General features: G+C 35.5%; 1 protein-coding gene across 1 annotated transcript in view; it reads right to left on the bottom strand.

Moving 5' to 3' along the window:
* Positions 1-20,981, bottom strand: part of MALRD1 (MAM and LDL receptor class A domain containing 1) — a 385,105-nt gene that overhangs the window by 173,160 nt on the left and 190,964 nt on the right. Inside the window, exons 27-28 of the mRNA XM_054694679.1 lie at positions 7,871-8,116; positions 6,099-6,256 (exon numbers count right to left, since the gene is read on the bottom strand). Coding sequence (XP_054550654.1) covers positions 6,099-6,256; positions 7,871-8,116 — 404 coding nt within the window. The remainder of the gene's footprint in view (positions 1-6,098; positions 6,257-7,870; positions 8,117-20,981) is intronic.

Genomic DNA, 20,981 nt, shown 5'->3' with positions numbered 1-20,981 from the left:
AGCAAAATGTGTATTTCCATACTGAGAATGATCTGTAGATAGAATTGCCAGGAAGTCAAGTATAAGAACTTAAAATCTGAAGTACGAATGGGATTTATATTCAAACATTTCCCTTAAAACATCACATGAGTTGGAGTAAGAAACAAAACCTCCTAATTTTAGTGCCTTCATTGGTAAAATGAATAGTTTAGATTAAACATATTTCAAAAAGACCCCAGCAGTTCTAAAATTCCCTGAATCACGAAGCAAAATAAAGCAATGAACTAATTTAATTATAGTCTTTCAGCACAACTAGGTTGCTCTAATCAGGAAGGCTCCCCTGAAATACATTATTTTTCTCTACTTTGGTTTGCATATATTATGTTTTCAATCAAGACTGTATAATGCATAGTCCTGAATGCCTTCAGTCAAATATATTCAAATTCCCTACAGCATTCAGTCTCTTGATTAAAATATCAACAGTCTATTGCAGATGGAGTAGTTCCAAAACACAATAATGCTCTTCAGGTAGCAGGTGTGCCTGAATTTAATCCAAATATCTAACTGAAAAGATGCAAAGGTCTTTTGTTTCTTGATGAGGCTAGATACTTTTACTATAAAAACAAATTATCCAACATAGTGAATTTTAAAATTCCCCCTAAATTATTTTAATGTATTAAAATCTATGTAACTGCTTATTAACCCCATCATAAATCAAGTGACTAGAACTATAAAATTAAATACATGTGTAAAAAACAAGTTAACTTTTATGTAGTAGGACTCTTATTTTACCCTTGAGAGTCAGTTTCTTTTTCTTTTTTAAATCTTAGATGGCCTGAGGAACAATCCATTTAAATTTAATGAGAAATTTTTTTTGAATGCTGAGTAATATTCCATGGTATATATGTACCACATCTTCTTGATCCAGTCATCTATTTTTGGGCATTTGGGCTGTTTCCAAAGCTTAGCTATTGTAAACAGTGCTGCTATAAACATAGGGGTGCAGGTGTTCTTTGGAATTGATGTTTCTGTGTTCTTTGGGTAAATACCTAGGAGTGGAATTGCTGGATCCTGTGGAAGCTCTATGTTTAGTAGGTCCAGAAATCTCCACACAGCTCTCCATAGTGGTTGGACCAGTTTGCACTCCCACCAGCAGTGCAGGAGAGTTCCTTTTTCTCCACACCCTCACCAATATTTGTTGTTGCTAGTTTTTTTAATATGTGCCATTCTCACTGGTGTAAGATGGTATCTCATGGTAGTTTTGATTTGCATTTCCCTGATTGCAAGTGATGTTGAACATTTTTTCATATGCCTGTTGGCCATTCGCATTTCCTCTTCAGAGAAGTTTCTTTTTAGCTCTTCTGCCCATTTTTTGACTGGATTATTTTCTTTGTTGTTGTTGAGTCTCATCAGCTCTTTGCAGATTTTTGTGATCAGTCCTTTATCATTAGTGTTGGGTGCAAAAATTTTCTCCCAGTTGGTGGGGTTTCTCTTTGTTTTTGTTATTGTCTCTTTTGCTGTGCAGAAGCTCTTTAATTTGATGTAGTCCCAGCTGTTTATCTTTGCCTTCACTATCACTGCTTTGGGTGATGCGTCTGCAAAGATGTCTTTGATATGCAAGATAAACACATGCAATTTGCAGCAACATGGATGACGCTGGAAGGGATCATGCTCAGTGAAATAAGCCAAAAGAAAAAGAAAAATACCGGATGGTCTCACTCATAGCAGGGATCTAGAAAACTTAAATAAGGGACCAGGAAAATGAATAACTATAAGAAAGTGAAAATCAAAATCAACAAAAACTATGAACCAGAGACACTTTTTGGGGGGTGGGGGGCGGGAGGGGAGGGATTGGGGTCAGAATGGGGGGATTGCAATTGTATGGGGAATATAAAAATAAAATTTATTAATTAAAAAAAATAAATTTAATGAGAAATTTAATACTTAACATAAATGAGTTAAAGGGTAGGTAAAATTACAAAATGTTACCAAGGAAAGGTATACTATTTTAAAAGTGCATTATTAATAAATTCAGAAAAAGACATGATCCATATATATTAATTCAGATTATCAACATCCAATACTACTCCAGAGAAAGATAGAAACAAAACAGATTGTGTAGTGCTCTAACTTTGGATTTTATAATACTTGATTTCAAGTTGTAGCTCATCTACTTACTTACAATCTTGGACTTATTAGCCCATCTGAACTTTGAGTCACCCATAAAATGAACTAGAGATCACAACTGTTTCCTGGAGTGAATCCCATTGTAGAGGGCAGGAATGACACTGAGCAGATTTTCTATGATCCCATGTATACCGGGGGTAAAGGAGGAAAGAGTCCTAGAGCCCTCGGTGGGTTTTGCAGGCTTTTATTAGGATTACCAGGTACACAGCAGGCAGGAGTGCTGGGGGGCCAGGATGCTGGCAGGCCTCCCAGCCCCCAGCAAGTCTTCACTCTGGGCTATCGGTCTTCTCTCACGTTCTCTCTGCTCTTCTCATGGCTCTGTTTCTCTCTCGGCTTCTCTGCTCCTTTCTCTGACTTCTTCCCTCAGCTTCTGCTGGCGGCCTCGTGAGGCTGGCCTTAAAAGCCCAATCTTAGCCCAGGTGAATCCCATCTACCTATGCCCACACCCTACTCCAGGTGCCCGCCATCAGGCATGCATTCGGGACCACAGGGTTCCATCATCCATCCTAATGGTGGAGGGCAGAAAAGCTGATACTTTTTTCCTTACCCTACACCCATTTACACAGCAGTGAGTGATTAATAACCCTTCTACATAGTAAAACTCATTGGTATCAAAATATAAATAAAATAAAAACTAGCTGTATTATAAAAATTTCTCTTGAAAAAGTTGAGCAACATCATTACATTTTTTTCATTATAAGCAAGACAATCTTCAAAGGAAAGAAAAAATCTTACCATTAATTTATCAATAAAATATTTTTCCAACTCATAATTCACCTATTACTTTAATTTAAGATATAAAGATTACCTTTGTTTCAATTATATTCCTTTAGTGAGAAGTAGCTGTCATGTGACTGAAAGCAAGTCATAAAGAGAAAAAGTATAATATATACAATATGTAAAATGGTACTGCTCTTAACCTAAACCTTTGCTTCATTGGGGTTTTCCTGAATTCATTCTTTTATTATAGGAGCAGTTTAAGAAACATACATGCCCAAATAACTATTGTTCATTTTGTTTTCATAAAAAAGAAAATTCCATGTAATGAATATTAATCTCAGTAAAACAATCTTAGAATCCCATTCTACCATTAGAGTGGAACACTCATTTTTACTGAGGAGTGCTTGGATGTGGCATGAACATGAGGTTTTCTTTTCTTTTATTGAGATAACATTAGCTTACAACACTATATGATTTCGAGATATAGGATCACACCTCTTCCCTGAACTCAGAACACATGAATTTTGAATATAAACATACAAATTCCCATTCTGTCATTTATGAGAATGTGGCCATTGGTTATATCACCATAAGATGATGAGATTATATCTATGAGCTTCCTTTACCCCTCCCTTTTAAAAAATGGACCTTACAATATTTAGTTCAGAGCATTGTGTTAAGCATTATGTAAAATAGTCTACATGTTAATGTTCAATAAATAATAGATAGTTGGTGTTCAATAAACAATAAGTCAATATATACCACTGTGGTTGTGATCTATAATTCATACTACTTTTTAGGTTTATATTGTCATTATTGTTCTTTGGTGTCATGCCTTTTACATCTGATTGCATATATATATTTCAGATTTAGATTACAAATTCTCCATAATGTTTTGTGTGTAATGCACAATAGCCATTCCTTCAGAACAACCATTTCAAACAAGGGCAGTCCTGAGCCCAGCAGCAGGCTCAGGAAGGACACCCTCCTCTTCCGCAGTCCTTTCATCCTACAGTCCCTTCTCTGAAGAGCTGAGAGGGAGAAGTAAAGACTAAAACCTCAACACAGGTAGCAAGCAGGAAGAATATCTGGAGCTTGAGGTACCTAAAGAAGGACTAATCATGGCCAAAGTGGTCAAGGAAAGTTTTAAGAAAAAAGTGAATCTATCAGACTGTGTTAAATGTGGTATGATGAGAACGCAAACAAGCAGGCATCCTGACAACAGGCAGGGAGACATATCCAGGGGCAATAGATGCATAAATGGGACAACTTTAAAGACAAGAAGAAAAGAAATAATAAAAGGCAGAATCCTTGCTCCTATTGGGTTTGCCATCTGGCTCGGATACTTTGAAACTTATGAGTATGCTAAAATCCAGTATGGTTCCACACATAAGACACCTAGGCAGTACTTTGTTTTGACAATCAAAACTACATAAAACATTAATGACCAAAACGAAATGATTGTCCTAAGATTCATGAATATATAATCAATGTGATATGAAGCATTTGTTTTCACAGCAAATATCACTAAATAAAAATGGGAATATGCTTTAAAAATAAGTGGGCTTTATTTTTCAATATGGTAGGAAGACAGGTCTTTAAAGGTGCTGTTAAATTTCCCTAGGAATCCAAAGGAGGAACCATAAGAGTTCAACATTAGATCTCAAAATAAGTTAATTTTATGTTTTATAATAATAAAGTTTGTTACTATAAGAGAAGGAAATTCAGACATGAGTGAAGCAAATAATAAAAGCAAAACCCACAGAGCAGTATTAGATTCCTCACACAATACACATCATGTAATTAAATATCACATTCAATAGCATATTAGCATGCCACTCCTGCAAGGACTTCCAGCATTCCATTTCAGTAAGTTTCCATATCTAATCATAAGAAGAAATCACTGCAGTATTTGCTGCATGTAATATACTAGGCAGGCTTTCCTGCATTATTCTAGAAGAGTCTCAAATTATAAAGTTAACCCAGGTTTCAGATAAAACATAAAGTATACAGCTATTAGCAATTCAGACATATGAGCCCTTTGGTATTCTGGTCAGGCATTTCTCATCAGCGCGAGGGTACTTCACCAAAGCTCATGTGTGATAAAACAGCAACTGCCTCCAGAGCATGATTTTAAAGTAAGTTTTCTGGGAATTCTAAATAGATTCCTGAAATGAACACACACACACACACACACACACACACACACACACACACACGGAGATTTTTGGCTACTGTTTAAACTTGCCAAAGAGTAAAGGTGTATGTACCAAGTCTCATTAATATTAATATATACATGGTTATTTTGTTCCCCAAACACTGTCACTTTGTTATACTAAATTAAAGCCCTGACAGAAACATCCAATTAATCCTCAGTAAGAAAATGCATTACTGTGTCACAGTTAATAAGTGGTTCAATGTAATCATACCTTGATCATTTTCCTGAGCAGTTTGGTCCTCTGCATGCTGTGTTTAGAACTAGGATGTCTAATATTAGTTCCCTTAATGATTGCTTATAGGTGAGTTAAAATTGACAGTCATTCTTTTTCAGATGTTCAAGTAATCTATTTTCTTTTACTGGGGATGACAGGGAAGGAAAGAGATAAATAGAAAGAGGAAACAGAAGAGCCTCCCTAGTGGTTCTAGAGATTAAGTCTCAGCACTATATAGCTATCACCATCCACTACAGCATGAGTTCCATTCCCAGCCAGGGAGATAACCCACATAGTGCAGTAGACCTCTCCTGACTCAACTGCTACTCCCCTCAGCAGTGTATTTCAGTCAATCCACCTGTTCTGTTCCACAGTCTGTCTCTGGTGAATCCTCTCACCCTCCGGATGTCTTACCTGTACCCCAGTTCTTGTGTGCATAATAAGTAAATCTTAAAAAAAAAAAGGAAACCTATGTGTCTTAAATTGCTATCATAAAAAGAGATTCTGGGACTTAGTCACAGTCATAGAGTATGGTCTTGAGCACACTTTACCCAACCCCATAAAGCATTCAAACCACAAGACACAGCTACCTGGATGAAAGAACACTTCCTCCGGATAAGTTAGTATAAGATGTGGATACTTAGGCTTAATTGTCCTATTCTCTAGTATCCAGGAATTCAAGGTCCCTTCTTTGCTCTGCTAATATCCTATGTCCCTTGAACATACACTGCCTGTAGGAAACTTCACTAATCGCAGAGTCATCACGGGTGACGTTCCTACCTTAATGAGCACCTGAATGGACCCAGTGGCTTTTGCAGATATGAAATACCAGAAGCTCATGGTGCAGGCAGTGCTGGATTCTTGCCACATAGCACTCTTGAGGTGTGCTTCTTCACCCCGAAGTCCCACCGGAGTAGCCTCCAGATACAAGAAGTGTCCTGGAACATGGACAGGATTCAAATAGAATAGAACAAGAACAGGAGTCAAACAGAAATAACAGTGAGGGAATTATTTTAGCTTTTCCATCTTAAGAGTTTTTAATTACATTTCATATGATCTGAGCTGCCAAAGGCATTTCCATTTGAAACAGAAAGGAAATCTAATAGCCTTGCCTCTAGCTCACTGACAGAACTATTTCCAACTGTGTGCTTTTAGCAAAGTACTTCACAGTATGCAAATTAACTGATCTGATGGGATATTTATGCCACTGAATCAACAATATAGTTACAGAAATCATTTAATGGACACTTCAAAGCACCCAGTTGTCGTAAAACAATGCAAAGATTACCTATGCAATCTAGACCAAGAAATATGAACCTTCAAAAATGCAGTCATATATTGGGTGCATAGATAAAATACTGAACATTTTAATAAGCAACATGAGAAGACAATGAATTTTATAGCATGGATCCAGATATCCTAAACATTTTATGTAGATAGAGCTGAGTGTTTAGAAGGCATACATCTTCCTTTTTTTGGGTCAGTGTGACTTGGAGAGCTTTGGGGGTTGTTTGTTTTTTTTTTTTAACAGCCTTGCGGGATTTCAGTATTGAGACATCTTTATCCTATTCTATAGCATTCAAGAATTCTTTATTCTACTGTCCCTTTTCTGTAGACCAGTGAGGATGAGGCTTCACTTCATCTTCTTAATGCCATGCCCAACACCTTTCACATCCGTGATCTACAGGTAGGTATGCAAGGCACCTCTCCAGGTTTCAACTGCTTTCCCTTCATATACACCATCTCATTTGATTTATACAATACCTGTTTGGTATACAGGGCAAATTTTATCATCCTCATTTTACAAATGATACATTTGAGATTCTAAAAAGTTAAGTGACTTGCTAATGATCAAATGAATAACATTATTCAGGTATCATTTGTATGATTACACATTTCTGTCACTTAAGAATGTTACCTGATGGAAGTACACATTACCATTTGTCTATAATTATTGAAATATTAGATTTTTATTACTCAATGTTATAGGTTGAATTTGGGGGGTACACCCCCAAAAGATATTGAAATCCTAACCCTCAGTTCCTGTAAATGTGGCCTTATTTGAAAATAGGATCTTGTCAGTGACCACATTAAGATGCAATCATTAGGGTGGACCCTGAACCAATAAAACTCCATCCTAGCAAGAAGGGGAAATTTGGACAGAGATATAGACATGAGGGAGTACAATGTAAAGACATGGGGAGAACACCACCTACAAACCAAGGAAAGCCAAGGCTAGCAGAAGGTAGGAAAGATGCTTGGAACAGGTGATGCTCCCTCATAGCCCTCAGAAGGAATCAGCCCCGCCAACACCCTGATTTCAGACTTCCAGGCTCCAAAACTGCAAGACCATAAATGCCTGTTGGTTAAGTCACTCAATCTGCGGTGCTTTGTTATGGCAGTTCTAGGACAGAGATCTACTCATTAAATAATTGATTTACTTGAGGAGGCCCCACGATGGTCTTGCCATAGTTCTTGGACGGGTGTGGGGAAGACAATGTGATGCCCATTGTGGATATGATTAGAGCGACAGTAACATTCTAGTAACCTACCATTTGCATTTCCAAGTGTGTGGTCTTTGGGAGGTCTTAGGCTTTGATGAGAGCCAACCCCCAAAGCCCAATCAAAGTTTTCAGCCAGGGAGTTTTGCCAGCCACACCATCCTTTTTCAAAAGTGCAGGAGCTGCCACATTCACTTTCATCAGTATAATCTCCACAGTCATCTATAAAGTTACAGCTTTGCTCTGGTCTGTAACATTTGCCATTCTTGCATTCCTGATAGCCATCTGGGCAGTAGCCTAAAAAAACAGAGACCAAAGAAAGGATGAGGAGACAATACTAACACTTCCAATAAGAGCAAATTCACTTCAACATAAATATAAATATAAATAAAAGGTACCTTAGGTATTCAGAGATGTTTGAGGGATCTGATGCTTACCTCACTACCCTAATTTCCTTCAGAGTTCTGACCTATAGATCACTAACAAGAATAATTCACAAATGAAAAAAAAAAAATGAAGCATTATTTTTGATTTAGTAAAGTATCCCAAGTCTCCTCAACTCCATTATTTCTTGCTAGGTATGCTCAAGGATATAAATTAGATCTGAAAGTCAAAGTGGGGCTTTCCATTTTTTATCCTAAAATAAAATCTTCCAGGTACTAAGGGCTTATAAATGGGACATTTGGAAGTATATTCCATTAGCATCCCTGCACTCCAAAATTTGTCAGAAGTATACATAAGACACTTCCATAGAAATTAGGCATATATAAATGATAAATAACTTTCCAACAAATTTTTTTTCAGAATGCATATTTATTTGTGAGTTGTTTGGAATTTTAGAAGCAATTTCTCTACAAAACAAAGTCAACCTTGAAGACTTATTCACAAAGAACTTATGACAAAGAACAATGCTTTTGAAAACCCAAGTTGAACTCATAGTGAGACTTATCACTTAAATGACTTGGATCAGACCTACACTTGATGACCTTTAACTTTCCAAATTAAAAAGGGAAAAGGTAGTAGCAAAACTTGGAGAACTTGAGCTAATTAAAGCACTATTACTTACATTACCAGTGTCATAGCAGTGCCTGTCCCCAGGAGGTGATCAGTAAATTTTAGTCAAAGAAATAAAGGAGTAAAAGAAACTGCTTTGGAAATGATAAGCCAGTTCAATATGCACATGCAAGGCATTATTATCCTGATCAATATTCAGATAGAACAAAACCACCTTGTTGTAACTATATTACATTAGGAAAAGTTATTCAGAGATTCAACTTGGAATATCGATTTTATATTTGTTCTCTGACACAAAAGTATCAGAAATTTTCTTCCGTCCTCAATTTTCCCGTCTACCAGGTAGAAGAGGTGATAGTACCATGCCCTTCTTCACTTCTAGATGGTGGCTTCCACAGTCTGAAGCAAGTTATTTGGTGATTGAGGGTTGGTGTGAATTAAAGGTAGAAAGTGATGTTTCAGAGATTTATAGGAAGGTGTTCTGGGAATTGGGAATGCTTACTGATAAGATCTCAAATAGAAGCTTTATGTCTTGGATCAGTATCACATTGTAGATAATAGGTGGCTGGGAAGGGAGAAATGGATAGAGATAAATGGAAGGCCCCTCCTCATTTTTGTGCTGAGCTATTCCTGGACAGCTTGTTCAAGATGGCGTAATTAAATGGCCTTTCCACTTGCAAAATCTTGGAATAAGTTTTAACCATGTATTCTGCCTCTAACAAAACATTCTTGTCTAGATTAATTGCTAACATTTTCTTTTCTTTCAGTGTGGGATTAAGCTATTTTTATTTAGGTAGCCTGTATAGTTTTAGTAGATCGGGGGTAAGACAAAAGACCACTAATGTTTCAATTACAGAGTTTGACTTAGAATCACATTAAAGCATTTTTCAGTTACACTGAAAAGGAGATCACTTTCATTAACCCTCTCATTTACAGATGAGAATACTGAAGATTATAGATGTTAAATGTCTTGCTGTGTTTTCAAAAACTGAGGCGCAATTTGGACCCACAACCAATTAAAAGTAAAATTAAAATGACTTGAAAAGAAAAGCAATGATATCAGCATCCAGCATATCCAACTATTATAATATATAAAACCACTGAAGAACAAACGGTATTTTGACTACCAGATGTGTTTTTCTCATAGGCCTTTTGAGAATCAAAGAAATTACTAGATCATTTAATTTTATTCAGGTTGGCATTTGTATTGATTCTGTCAATTCCAATTTGGGAACCAAAAATAAAACTGGTGTTCAAAATGCTTTTTCCAAAGAAACTGAATCAAGCTAAAATCTAATTCTTTTACAACAAGCAAGAAAATAATTTGGACATGTTTCTAAATAAAAACATCTATAGACCCCAATATATTGCATGACCAATACATGTAACATTTTAGAATAACTATGATGAAGTTTTATATTTAAAAAAGAGCTCCATAATTAGATATATTAATCAAATATTCAACAAATATTATTTTTTGAACAGAAAGCAGTAATACAGTAAATCTCACTGTCAAATGCATTATACTCATCAAATAACATACAGCAATGACATATTTTTGATAATTCAAGGGAAATTTTCAACCAATATTATCTATTTCCAAATTATTTTTCATGCCTGTTGTTTTCTCCAAGGAAACTAGTTCTCTAAATAGATTTTTCCAAAGAAGTCATACAGATGGATAACAGGCACGTGGAAAAAATGTTCAAGATCAATTATCTGGATGGAAATGCAAATCAAAACCACAATGAGATACCATCTCACTCCCATGGAATAATGAACCATAGCAAAAACAAAACAAAACAAAAACAAACCAGAAATAATAAATGTTGGCAAGGATGTGGAGAAAAAGGAACCTTTAGACACAACTGAAAACCACAAAAATTGTTAGAAAAAAAGACTCTAAATAGAGATATATAACAAGTTTATGCTTAATTCTCCCTAAATTTATTTATAATTTCAACATAATTCCAATCAAAATGTCAAAAGGATTTTGTAGAAATTAACAAAATGATTCTAAAACATTTTATGGACACAAGGATTACCTAAAGAGGATATGTAGTTCAGAAATGTACTCACAGGCATATGGTCACCTAATTTTCTAAAATGTGACAAATTAGTATGTAGTATTTTCAACAAAAATGCATAAGCTAAATCAAATTATGAAGAGAAATAAACAACTGGAGAAATAATCTATAAAGGAATAGGCCTACTCTTTTCAAAGATGACAATGTCAAAAAAGATAAAGAAAGGCTAAAAGTAGAGAAAACTAGAAAAAAAAAACATAAAAACTAAATGCAGTGCATGATTGTGGACTGGATCCAAACCATGTAAAAAGCAAAACATAAAGTATATTGGGGAGGGGGACACAATTTGAATAAACTGGAATGATTTCTTATAGAAATTTAGAGACTAAACATCAAGGGGATCCCCAGGGCAGTTCAATAAGATGGCATTAGACATGATTTATTGTAGGATTAGAGCTTTGATTAGGATCTTTTGGGAAGGGTTCAAGGAAGTTGCTTTTTTCTCAGATGGGGTACAATCAGCATACAAATTTGGTAATAATATTATATCAAGGTTAAAATTCCTGATTTGATAACTATATATTCAGCCTTAGAAGACAGACTATTAATTATTTAGAGGTAAAAGGATCTGATGTCTGCAACTTACACTAACATGCTTCAGAAAAAGTAAGATTTTATATAAAACAAATGGGCAAACTGATAATCTGAGAATCTCTATGCCTAAATTCCTTGCATAGTTCTTGCAATATTTCTATGAATAGGAAAATATTTAATTTTTTTTTAAATTGAAAAGTCTAATCTTTTAAAAGTTAAAAATTTCCTCCACTGGCATCTCATCACACTTGGAGCAAAAGCCAAAATTTTTCAAGTGTCCCCACAGATACTCTACAATCTTCCCCCTATTTTCTTTCTCTTATCATTGCCTTCTCATCAAAGAGACGTCTAAAGTTAAAAATTTGGGATGATTACTTGTAGAACTAGAAAATAAACAAGGGAAACCCCAGGCATTGAGTAAGATAGAATTATAAATGACTTATTATAGGACTAGAGCTTCGGGTAGGCTCTTTTGGGCAGAGTCCAAGAAAGCTGTGTTTTTCTCGGGAAAACTATCAGGAATCAGAGATAAATCTAATCTATAATTGGGTATCTAACAAATGAAAGATTAGAGTAGGATAATATTATAACTGGCTAGAAACAGTTTTGAGTTATGAGTCATAACAGTTAGCTCATTCATTTGGGACAATGTGTCTTGTCTGTGTTTAAGCTGCTCAATTACAAACTGATCTTATTTTTGCCTTGTGCCATCATGGTCCCAGAATGGCTTTGTCTGATGTGGATACCATGAATTTGTTGTTGTTCAACAGGAGAACTATCAGCTCCTAGCCTTGACAAGACCTAGATGATAGCTTCATGTCAGGTTCTGATGTCAGGAGCTGCTTCTCATTTTTCACTTTGAATTCTATTTCTATAGCAGGACAGTTCAGTGGGGCAGGTGATACAAGGTTAGAAAATAAAGCCCTTCTTGTTGTTTTCTTTGCAGAAGATAAAAATTGGCAGATGAACTGCTTTGGGATATACTGGAAGACATCTGAAAGACCTTCGTGTATATAAACATGAATTTATTAATCCTCTTCATATTGTTCCTTGTTAATTTGAAGTAAAATCTTGAAAACATGAATGTGCTGTGGGATCTACTTCAATGCTTGCATAGAGGTGTGGCAAGAAATTCCATAAAATAGATGACAGGTATCTTAAGAATATGGCAAAAAAAAAAATGCTAGAGGAATTATGCTTTACAACAAGGAAAACATGGAAGAAAGCCTAGTCAGAAAAGAAAGCTCCAGGCTTTGCAAAGAATGGCCTAATGTGGTTCCCTACTGGCTTGAGTTTACAATATGGCTGAAGCTGTAATTCAGGAAACAGCAGGTTTCTGAGGAGGCAATGTTTCCTGGTCAAAGCCTATTAGCCTGAGGCTTAGGCTTAGCCTTCAACTGGGAACAAATTGCAAACTGGTCCAAATACTTTCCTACAGCCTCCATCTTCTTCAATCCAAACAGTTTCAGCACAAATACACAAAGAGCATACTCCACAGCCCTGACACTAACAAAGTTATCAGATTTGTTCCAGATGGATAATTTAGACTGCAATTGTTTAATTACTCATTTTTAATGAGTGTGTACATTATGTTAACATTATAAAGCTAACATAGAACTAAGGTTAAATCTATATTGGAATAGCACTCAGAGAACTAAAAGATACCTATAAAAATGAATATTCCTTAAATTATTCTCACTTTGAAAGAAACTTCTGATTTTTTTGTGAAACAATCACAACTTGAGTTTCTAATTTATTATGTTGAGAAAGGTAAGATAATGAGGTTGATCATTAAAAATCATGATTTTCTGAACTTTTAAATTCAACTATGAGGAATAGCATAAAGATAACCCAGTTAGAGATTGGGCATTTAAGGAGAACATGTTTTAGCTGAGACTGTATGAAGATCCAGAACTGAAGCTCCAAGTAGGATCTAGGAATAAATCTCAAGATCAAAATCACTTTAGAAAAAAAATATATTTTGTACTTTTATGCAGTCAGATTTGTCAACCCTTCCTTTTATGGTTTTTAACAATTCCGTTTTAAATAAAACTTCCCTATTTTTTCTAATAAAATATGATTTCACTTTTTTCTTTTTTAAAGATTGCATACTTTTGATTTACCTAAAATTTTCTTTGACATATAGACTGAACAGTAAGCACTGAAGAGGAATACATATGCACAACGACTCTCATCTATTTACTGAGTACCTCTGGAAGGACACAAAAAATTAAAGATTTCCTTGGAAATAGGAACATAAATACAGAAAACAAAGGACATGATTTGTAACCTATGCCTTTTTTTGGTAGTACTATATGTGTATATTTAAATATTTGCTTTATTTAAAATGTAATAATATCAGGCTTGAACAAAAGCCTGCACATGCCAGGAGCTTGTCTGAAGACAAAGAAAAGCATTGAAATCATCAAGTTTCAGTGGGAAATCCAGCAGAGATACTATGATGCACAGGAAGAGGAAGACCGAACACTGCACTCCAGATGTCTGTGGAGGAAATATGCAGTCAAGGAACAACCAAATTTCAGTTTAGCAAAGAAGACATAAGGAATGAAATGCTGTATGAAAACATCTAAGATCTCTATGCTAAATTTATAGCACAGGACAAGTTACAAAAGGTAAAGGAACAAGGGAAGGTGAGTATGTGATGAAAAGAATTCAGGAGAAACCCAGTAATCATACTGGATCCTTTCCCCCATTCACTTCCCACACTCAATCAATCACTAACACTTTCTGGTTTCACTTTTTTCCTATCTCTTAACTCATCCACTTTTCTCTAGGCACACTCTCCTTACTAATTGGTTGTTCTGCATCCACTCTGTCACCCCTGCAATTCATATCCCACACTGTAAGTCAAAATGGAAATTGGATCACTACCCTGCTTGAGTGTCTTTAATGTACCCTCTCATAGTTAAAGACCAAATTGTTTAACTTGCCCATAAATCAAATCAAATAAAGATGAAATTTGTTAACTTAACCTAAAATCCAGTAACAGTCTTTTCACTTTCACCTTTCTAAACTCATCCTCTAATACACACCTCTCAACTCCCTGCCACAGACCGATTGGTTTTCCTGCAGTCCTTTTAATCACAGATATTTTACTTTATGTGGTAGATGATACACCTCCAGCATTCCTTTTTAAAATCTTGTAGATTTCAGCTCATTCTCCACTTCCTCCAAGAATCCTTGATTGGTTAAATGCCTCTATTATAGTCTCTTGTGTCATTCTTCTTTATAGGACTTTAATAGTAGTATTGCGCATGTCTACAGGATTATTGGCATAATGATTCTTTCCACCACTTTCTGTGGGGCCCCTAATGCACACACATTGGTATGCACTTAGAAAGTGCTCACTATACATTTTCTGGATAAACCAAGCACTTTTGCCTATAAACTTAACATAGTACATTTACTTGTTGATTCTCAATGATGAACACCTAAAGCTTACATAACAATATAATGCAATGTCACTTTAATAAAGAAAAAAGAACAAATAAATGAACTAAATGAAACAAGGAGGTTGACAGAAAGAAGAGTTGGCATTTGGTTGTTGGATAAGAGAGACAGGGATAGGGCCATTTTGAGATTGAGGGATTCTGCCATATCAAAGTGAGGGTATTAGAGAAAGAGACTCAATCACATATGACCTATAACTGTGGAGCAAATGACAAACTTTTCCAATTTTCACTCTTCTGTTTTGGTTAGTAATAGCAGTTATTCAGTCTGTTCAAAACACACATTTCAAATATTTAAGCAAAGATTTCCCTATTATGTCTATAGAAAGAATACAAAAGTCACAATCCCAATTTAATGCTACCTTTATATAATTTAATCCTCTAACAAGGCAATTTCCCTGTAAATCTTGCTGACCTGCTAAAAACAAATTGCATGTAATAAAACTGACACGATCATTTAATTCAAAGAGGAAAATAAAACTGATGGTCTAAGCTAAATTCTATTAATAAAAGTAAAACAAAGCCACAATATTTGTATTCATAAACACCACTCCCATTAGTGCAGCATATTATGTTTAAAATTAACTGGGATAAACTATGTTTGATTTCATCTTAGTTCATTTATTTGTGACATTGTATATGTCATTCATAATATGTATTGCGCAAAATTGTTTTAAAACAGGATTAGAAAATGGGTTCCCTTTCTTTAAAAAATGTATTACCTACCCAAAGTAAATTATTTTTTCAATATCCATGCGTATGACACTGTGTGGTCATGTGAATATTTGGGTAATGTATAATTCAAAACATTATGCACTTATGTATATATTTCATGTATGAATATGACAAAGCAGCATATGAATTTATATATGTATAAAGATAGTTAAAATGGATTATGACTTTAAAGTGAATAGCAAATTTAGTCATAATGGTAACTACTATTTATTAATCATCCTGTTTATGTTTTATGCTAGCTATAGCATTCATAAATTTCTAGTCCTGCAAACAACATCGTAAGAAATGTTATCCCCATTTTCAAATGTGGAAATTAAGGATAAGGAAACTTACGTGCAATTTTTAAGGTTATAACATCTAGTGTGTATCTGACTTTAATTCCTAATTTTTAAAAATTTACCAAACATGTACAAAACAAAATAATAAGATATTAATAATAGCTTATAGTGAAACTATTGAATGTTTAATTCTGTCAAGTGCTGTGGGATGTGATTGCTGTGCATATATTACCTAATCATCAAAATCACTCTGTGATGCAGACACACTGGCACACTGAACATCTATTACATCATTGTTCTTGAACTGAACAATTTACTTCTTATTATTAAATACTTAATCTTATTAAACTCCTCTAATTCAATATGCTAGAAGGAAAGAATAAATGTCCTAATCTCATGTCTATTTGAGCAGCAGAATTCATACACTATCTCTCTTTTGTTTTCATTGTTGTGCTCACCAGACTCAGGATAATAATGGACAGATCATGTGGAGGAAAAGTCCCCCCTTTAAAAATATCATCTTATTGTTATTCCTTTTTATTGTAGTAACATTGGTTTACAATGTTGCTTTTGCTTTAGACCACTAAGATCTCCCTCTTCCACTGTGGTTACTATACCACACCTACTCCTAACCCTGAATATGTAGCAACAATCAGGAATATAGGAAATCTGGGTTGCTATGTCCATATCTGTTGGAGAATCTTCCACTAAACTGTGAGAATAAACACAACAAGGAGTCACCATGATTAGAATCACCAAATATTTCATCTAGTCAATTCCAGTCTCTTATATGGAGGGCAAGTCATTTTGCCACCCAGTTAGATGGTCCTGTCTCAACTATAGTCACCACCACCACCTAGTTGAAAGTAGAGAGAGCTGATATACATGTCAACGAATGGATAAATTAGATTTCAGAAACACTGGCATAGGTATAGTTTATTAATATTTTTACTTTTTATTTCCTAACAGTAAGAATTGAAGTGGCCAAGTTGGTGAATTAATTGTACCAGTCAATAACAAGGGAGTACTAAAATGAAACTAGATACAAAGTTTGAACAAAAAAAAAGGAACCGGCAGAATAATAATAATTGGGCCACAAAGTCACTTTGAAAGTTTTACAAAAGGGAGGTAGACTGAATTACATAAATCAGTGTCTTGAAAATATATTCACATTATGTGCCTAGGAAAACCACAGCACCACTGAGTCCTACATTATAAATAAATTTATCCCATGGTTGTAAAGCACATATAAAAAAATTGAAGGAAGAAATATGGCAAGATATTGGCCAAGTAAATATGCTGGACTCCCCTCCTCCAGAAATTCACAACCAAATTATAACTAAACTAAGTCAATGATGCCTGAATGATTAACAGACAACTACTGCATACATCTGGAGCAATGGCATGGTAGAAAAGGGGTAGGTAAAACTGTAATTGAATTGTAGCTACAGGGATACCTCGGCAGTGCAATCCATGAGAGGCAGGAGTGGCTGCTAGGTAGAGGCACCCTTAACTCAGGAGTACCCATCCACATCAGAGACGACGGAGACCTACCACTGCAGTGGAGAAGGAGGAAGCCCAGAGTTGACAAACATGCGAGTAGAGCTGTGCTTCTGGATAACTCGAGCAGAGTGGTGATTGCTGGCTTAAGCCTGAGAATCCCAATCTAAAACACTTGGTGTCCAAACCATTAGGGAGAGCCTGTGTCTCCTCATAGAAGAAGATACAATGTGCAATTGGAGACTCTGATATTTGAAACACTTGTCCAAAACTGAGAAAGTGACTGACTGCTCTCACTAACCAGAGCTTAAGCACCTGCATTTTAATAATAAATGTGAGTACCCAGGGTAAGACTCCATAATCAAAAAGCAAAGAGAACGATTCCTGGGTTGTGGTCCTGTCTCAACTACAGTCAGTGCTATCAAGCTATTGCCAGCCACTGCAGCACGAGTTCAATCCCCAGTGGGCTAGGGAGCTACCACATGGCGCAGCAGACCTCTCCTGTCTTGCCCACTGCTCCTTTCAGCAGTGTATTTCAGTCAGTCTGCCTGTTCTGTTCCCCACTCTGTCTCTGGTGAATCCTCTTATTCCCCACACCTCTGGCCTGTACCCCAGTTCTTATATGTATAAGAAAATAAATATTTTTTAAAAATCTAACAGATATTAATAAACAAAGTGATTAAGAGGGATGATAAAGGCAGGAAGGGTTAAAGGAGACTTTACTCTGAGATGATGAATGGCTGAGTTTTTTGCCTACAATCATGGGATATTTGAAACATAAAGAAAAAAGATCTTTGCTGGAACATGGAATGAAGGTGGATTATACAGAGTAGCAAAGAATATGAAAAAGGAGAAGAATTAGGATTCTATTACAGTATTCCCATTGGACAATGAGATAATTCTAGACTAGCAGTATAAAGAATATTAACCAAGGAGTACTGAGAACATAATGAGTACTCAACAAATATGAACCATTGGCATTAGAATGTTAGCAGCATTGGTGAAAAGTAGCTGAAATTGGGAAATATTTGAAAGAAAGACCCCATAGAAATGTTTGATAGATTGAAAATGGGTAGATAATCAGAGTGAGAGAGGCCAAAAATAGCTTTTAGGTCTTGACGTGAGAAACTGCATAAATGATATAATCACTTACTGAAGTGGGGGATGAGGAAACTTTGAGGCAGTATAAAGTCCAATTTTATTATCATTTACAAAAAAAATCAAATAATTTAGTCTCATACTAGAAAACAATACAAGTACCTTATTAATATACTTTACAGAACATTAACATATATTATCTATTATCCTCATCTCAATTTCCAGAAAGATGCAGACCTATATCCAGAAAGACCTATATCCTTTTGTATAGGTGAGAAAACTGAGTTTGAAGGAGGCATAAATGGCTTTGAAGTCTATAAATCAGTCAAGATACATTATCACAGCACATCACGCATTGGCAAATATTGACTATACTGCTGTATTCAACTGTTCTCTCTGGAGAAAGATAATGCTAAATTTTCCTTGAAGTTTACTGATGAGTAACTATATATAGAGAGATGGGGGAATAGCCATCAATTACTTAGAATAGGTTGAGAAATGGATCGAAGCCTGAAGGAATTGAAGCAATGCAGGTAATCTGAAGTAAACAAAAATTGTTTGCTCCTGAAGTTTTTGAAAAACACAAGAAAAAATCATAAGAGACAAATGGAGACTCGATGTTTAAAAATAGCCTATCTTTTTTCCAGATTGTCTGCTGTGTAATCAAGAGGACAAATAATTTTGATGAACACATAAAAATGTCATAGTCTTAGCTTTTCCAGTAAGAAAGCTAATTTCAGTACCATATAGTTATGTCAGCAGATAACCTAAAGTCACCACATTAAAGTCAATTCACGGACTTGGGTGACTCAAGTCTGGCCTTTTAATCTTTCTGAATAAATATAATTTATTTACAATTAATTATATTTATAATGAAATTATAAATAGTTATAATTATTCATTAACAAAGATATAAGCTGGAATCTTCTTACAGAAGGGCAAGAAGCTCATTATCACTAGAACCTAGAACATCATCAAATATATAGTATTCACTCAATACATGAATATGGTGCTGAATCAAAGTGGAATAACCACCTGAGAAATCTGAACCTAATCTTTAAGCGTAGGGAAGCTACTTACTAATCCTTAGAGGAGTGATATGATTAAGTATTGTTCCGGAATATTTGTCTTTTTTTCACTGCAAAATGGATTAAAATTGGGAGAAACCTAATAAGCAAGCCTTATTAGGTCTCAACTAGCTTCCTTCATTAATATTTGACATACTGGGAAAATGACCCAGAGAGGTGAAGTGACTTACTCAAAGCTATCGTTTTAACTCTCAAAAAATAAGGTCTGAGACTCATTAAAAATTTCAAGGCCAATATTCTTTTCACTGTATAACATGGTGACTTGTTTACAGTCTGTTGGTACATTAATGCAGAACCCAGAAAAGCAATATCACCCTTCAAACTACAAGAGGAAATTAACTAGGAATAACCTCACCTTCCAACTTTATTTCCAAGGAAGCACTGGACATAAAATCATGTGAAGCTGCTCCTGTGGGTCTATGCCTACAGCAGGGTCTGGTTACATCCAAATCTAATAAGATGCAGTAATATTAAGAATCATAAAAATAGGGCCTCCCCAGTAGCGCAGCAGTTGAGCACTGGGTTGCGAAGCTGCCCGCAGCCTCTGCAGCGCCGGTTCGATCCCCGGCTGCTCCCTGGCCACCAGAGGAGGGTCCCACATGGCGGCAGACCTCTCCTGCCGCCCGCTGCTCCCCTCAGCAGTGTACTTCAGTCCTTCTGCCTGCTCTGCTCCCCGCTCTGGCTCTGGTGAATTCTCTCACCCTCCCGCGCTTCTGACTGTACCCAGTGCTTGTATAAATAAATTAATTTAAAAAATCTTAAAAAAAAGAATCATAAAAATAAATAAAGCCTAAGAGTAATTACTAGAGATGATAGTTGTAAATAGAGATCATTCACTTAAATGGGATTCTTTGAATTAAGACACACTTCTTAGGAGCAAACACTGGGTCTACTCGCTCAGTGAATCTGCTTGGGATCAAAAGACCATATTCTGCTCTGGATCACAGTAAGAATTCACCACACTTAACTATACACAAACCTTAACTCACCTTACTATTCTAATTGCAATTAGGTGAACCATCATGTGTTGCATTGTTTTTAGAATAACCAAACCAGAATAACCAAGAATAACCAAACCTTTGCATTGTTTTTAGAATAACCAAACCAGAACAGAAACTAGATTATAAGTTTCACATGCATTGAAGCAGGAAACAGTAAAAGTGCCATTTAAAAAATTCAATATTCAATTAGTCCAACTATAATATAAATAAGGTATTCTTTAAAAATAGATATTTTGAACTGGGGGACGAGTCTTGTAGGGCCTAGCGTAAACATGTGGAATGTGAAACCTGATCCCTGCTTTCTATGAGCTTACAATTTTCCTAATAAAATAAAACACTCATACAGGAAACAGAAAA

The sequence above is a fragment of the Talpa occidentalis genome, unplaced genomic scaffold (genome assembly GCF_014898055.3).
Source record: "Talpa occidentalis isolate TD23 unplaced genomic scaffold, MPIMG_talOcc4v2.1 talOcc4.14, whole genome shotgun sequence".
Lineage (NCBI taxonomy): Eukaryota > Metazoa > Chordata > Mammalia > Eulipotyphla > Talpidae > Talpa > Talpa occidentalis.
This window is presented reverse-complemented; position numbering and strand designations above follow the sequence as displayed.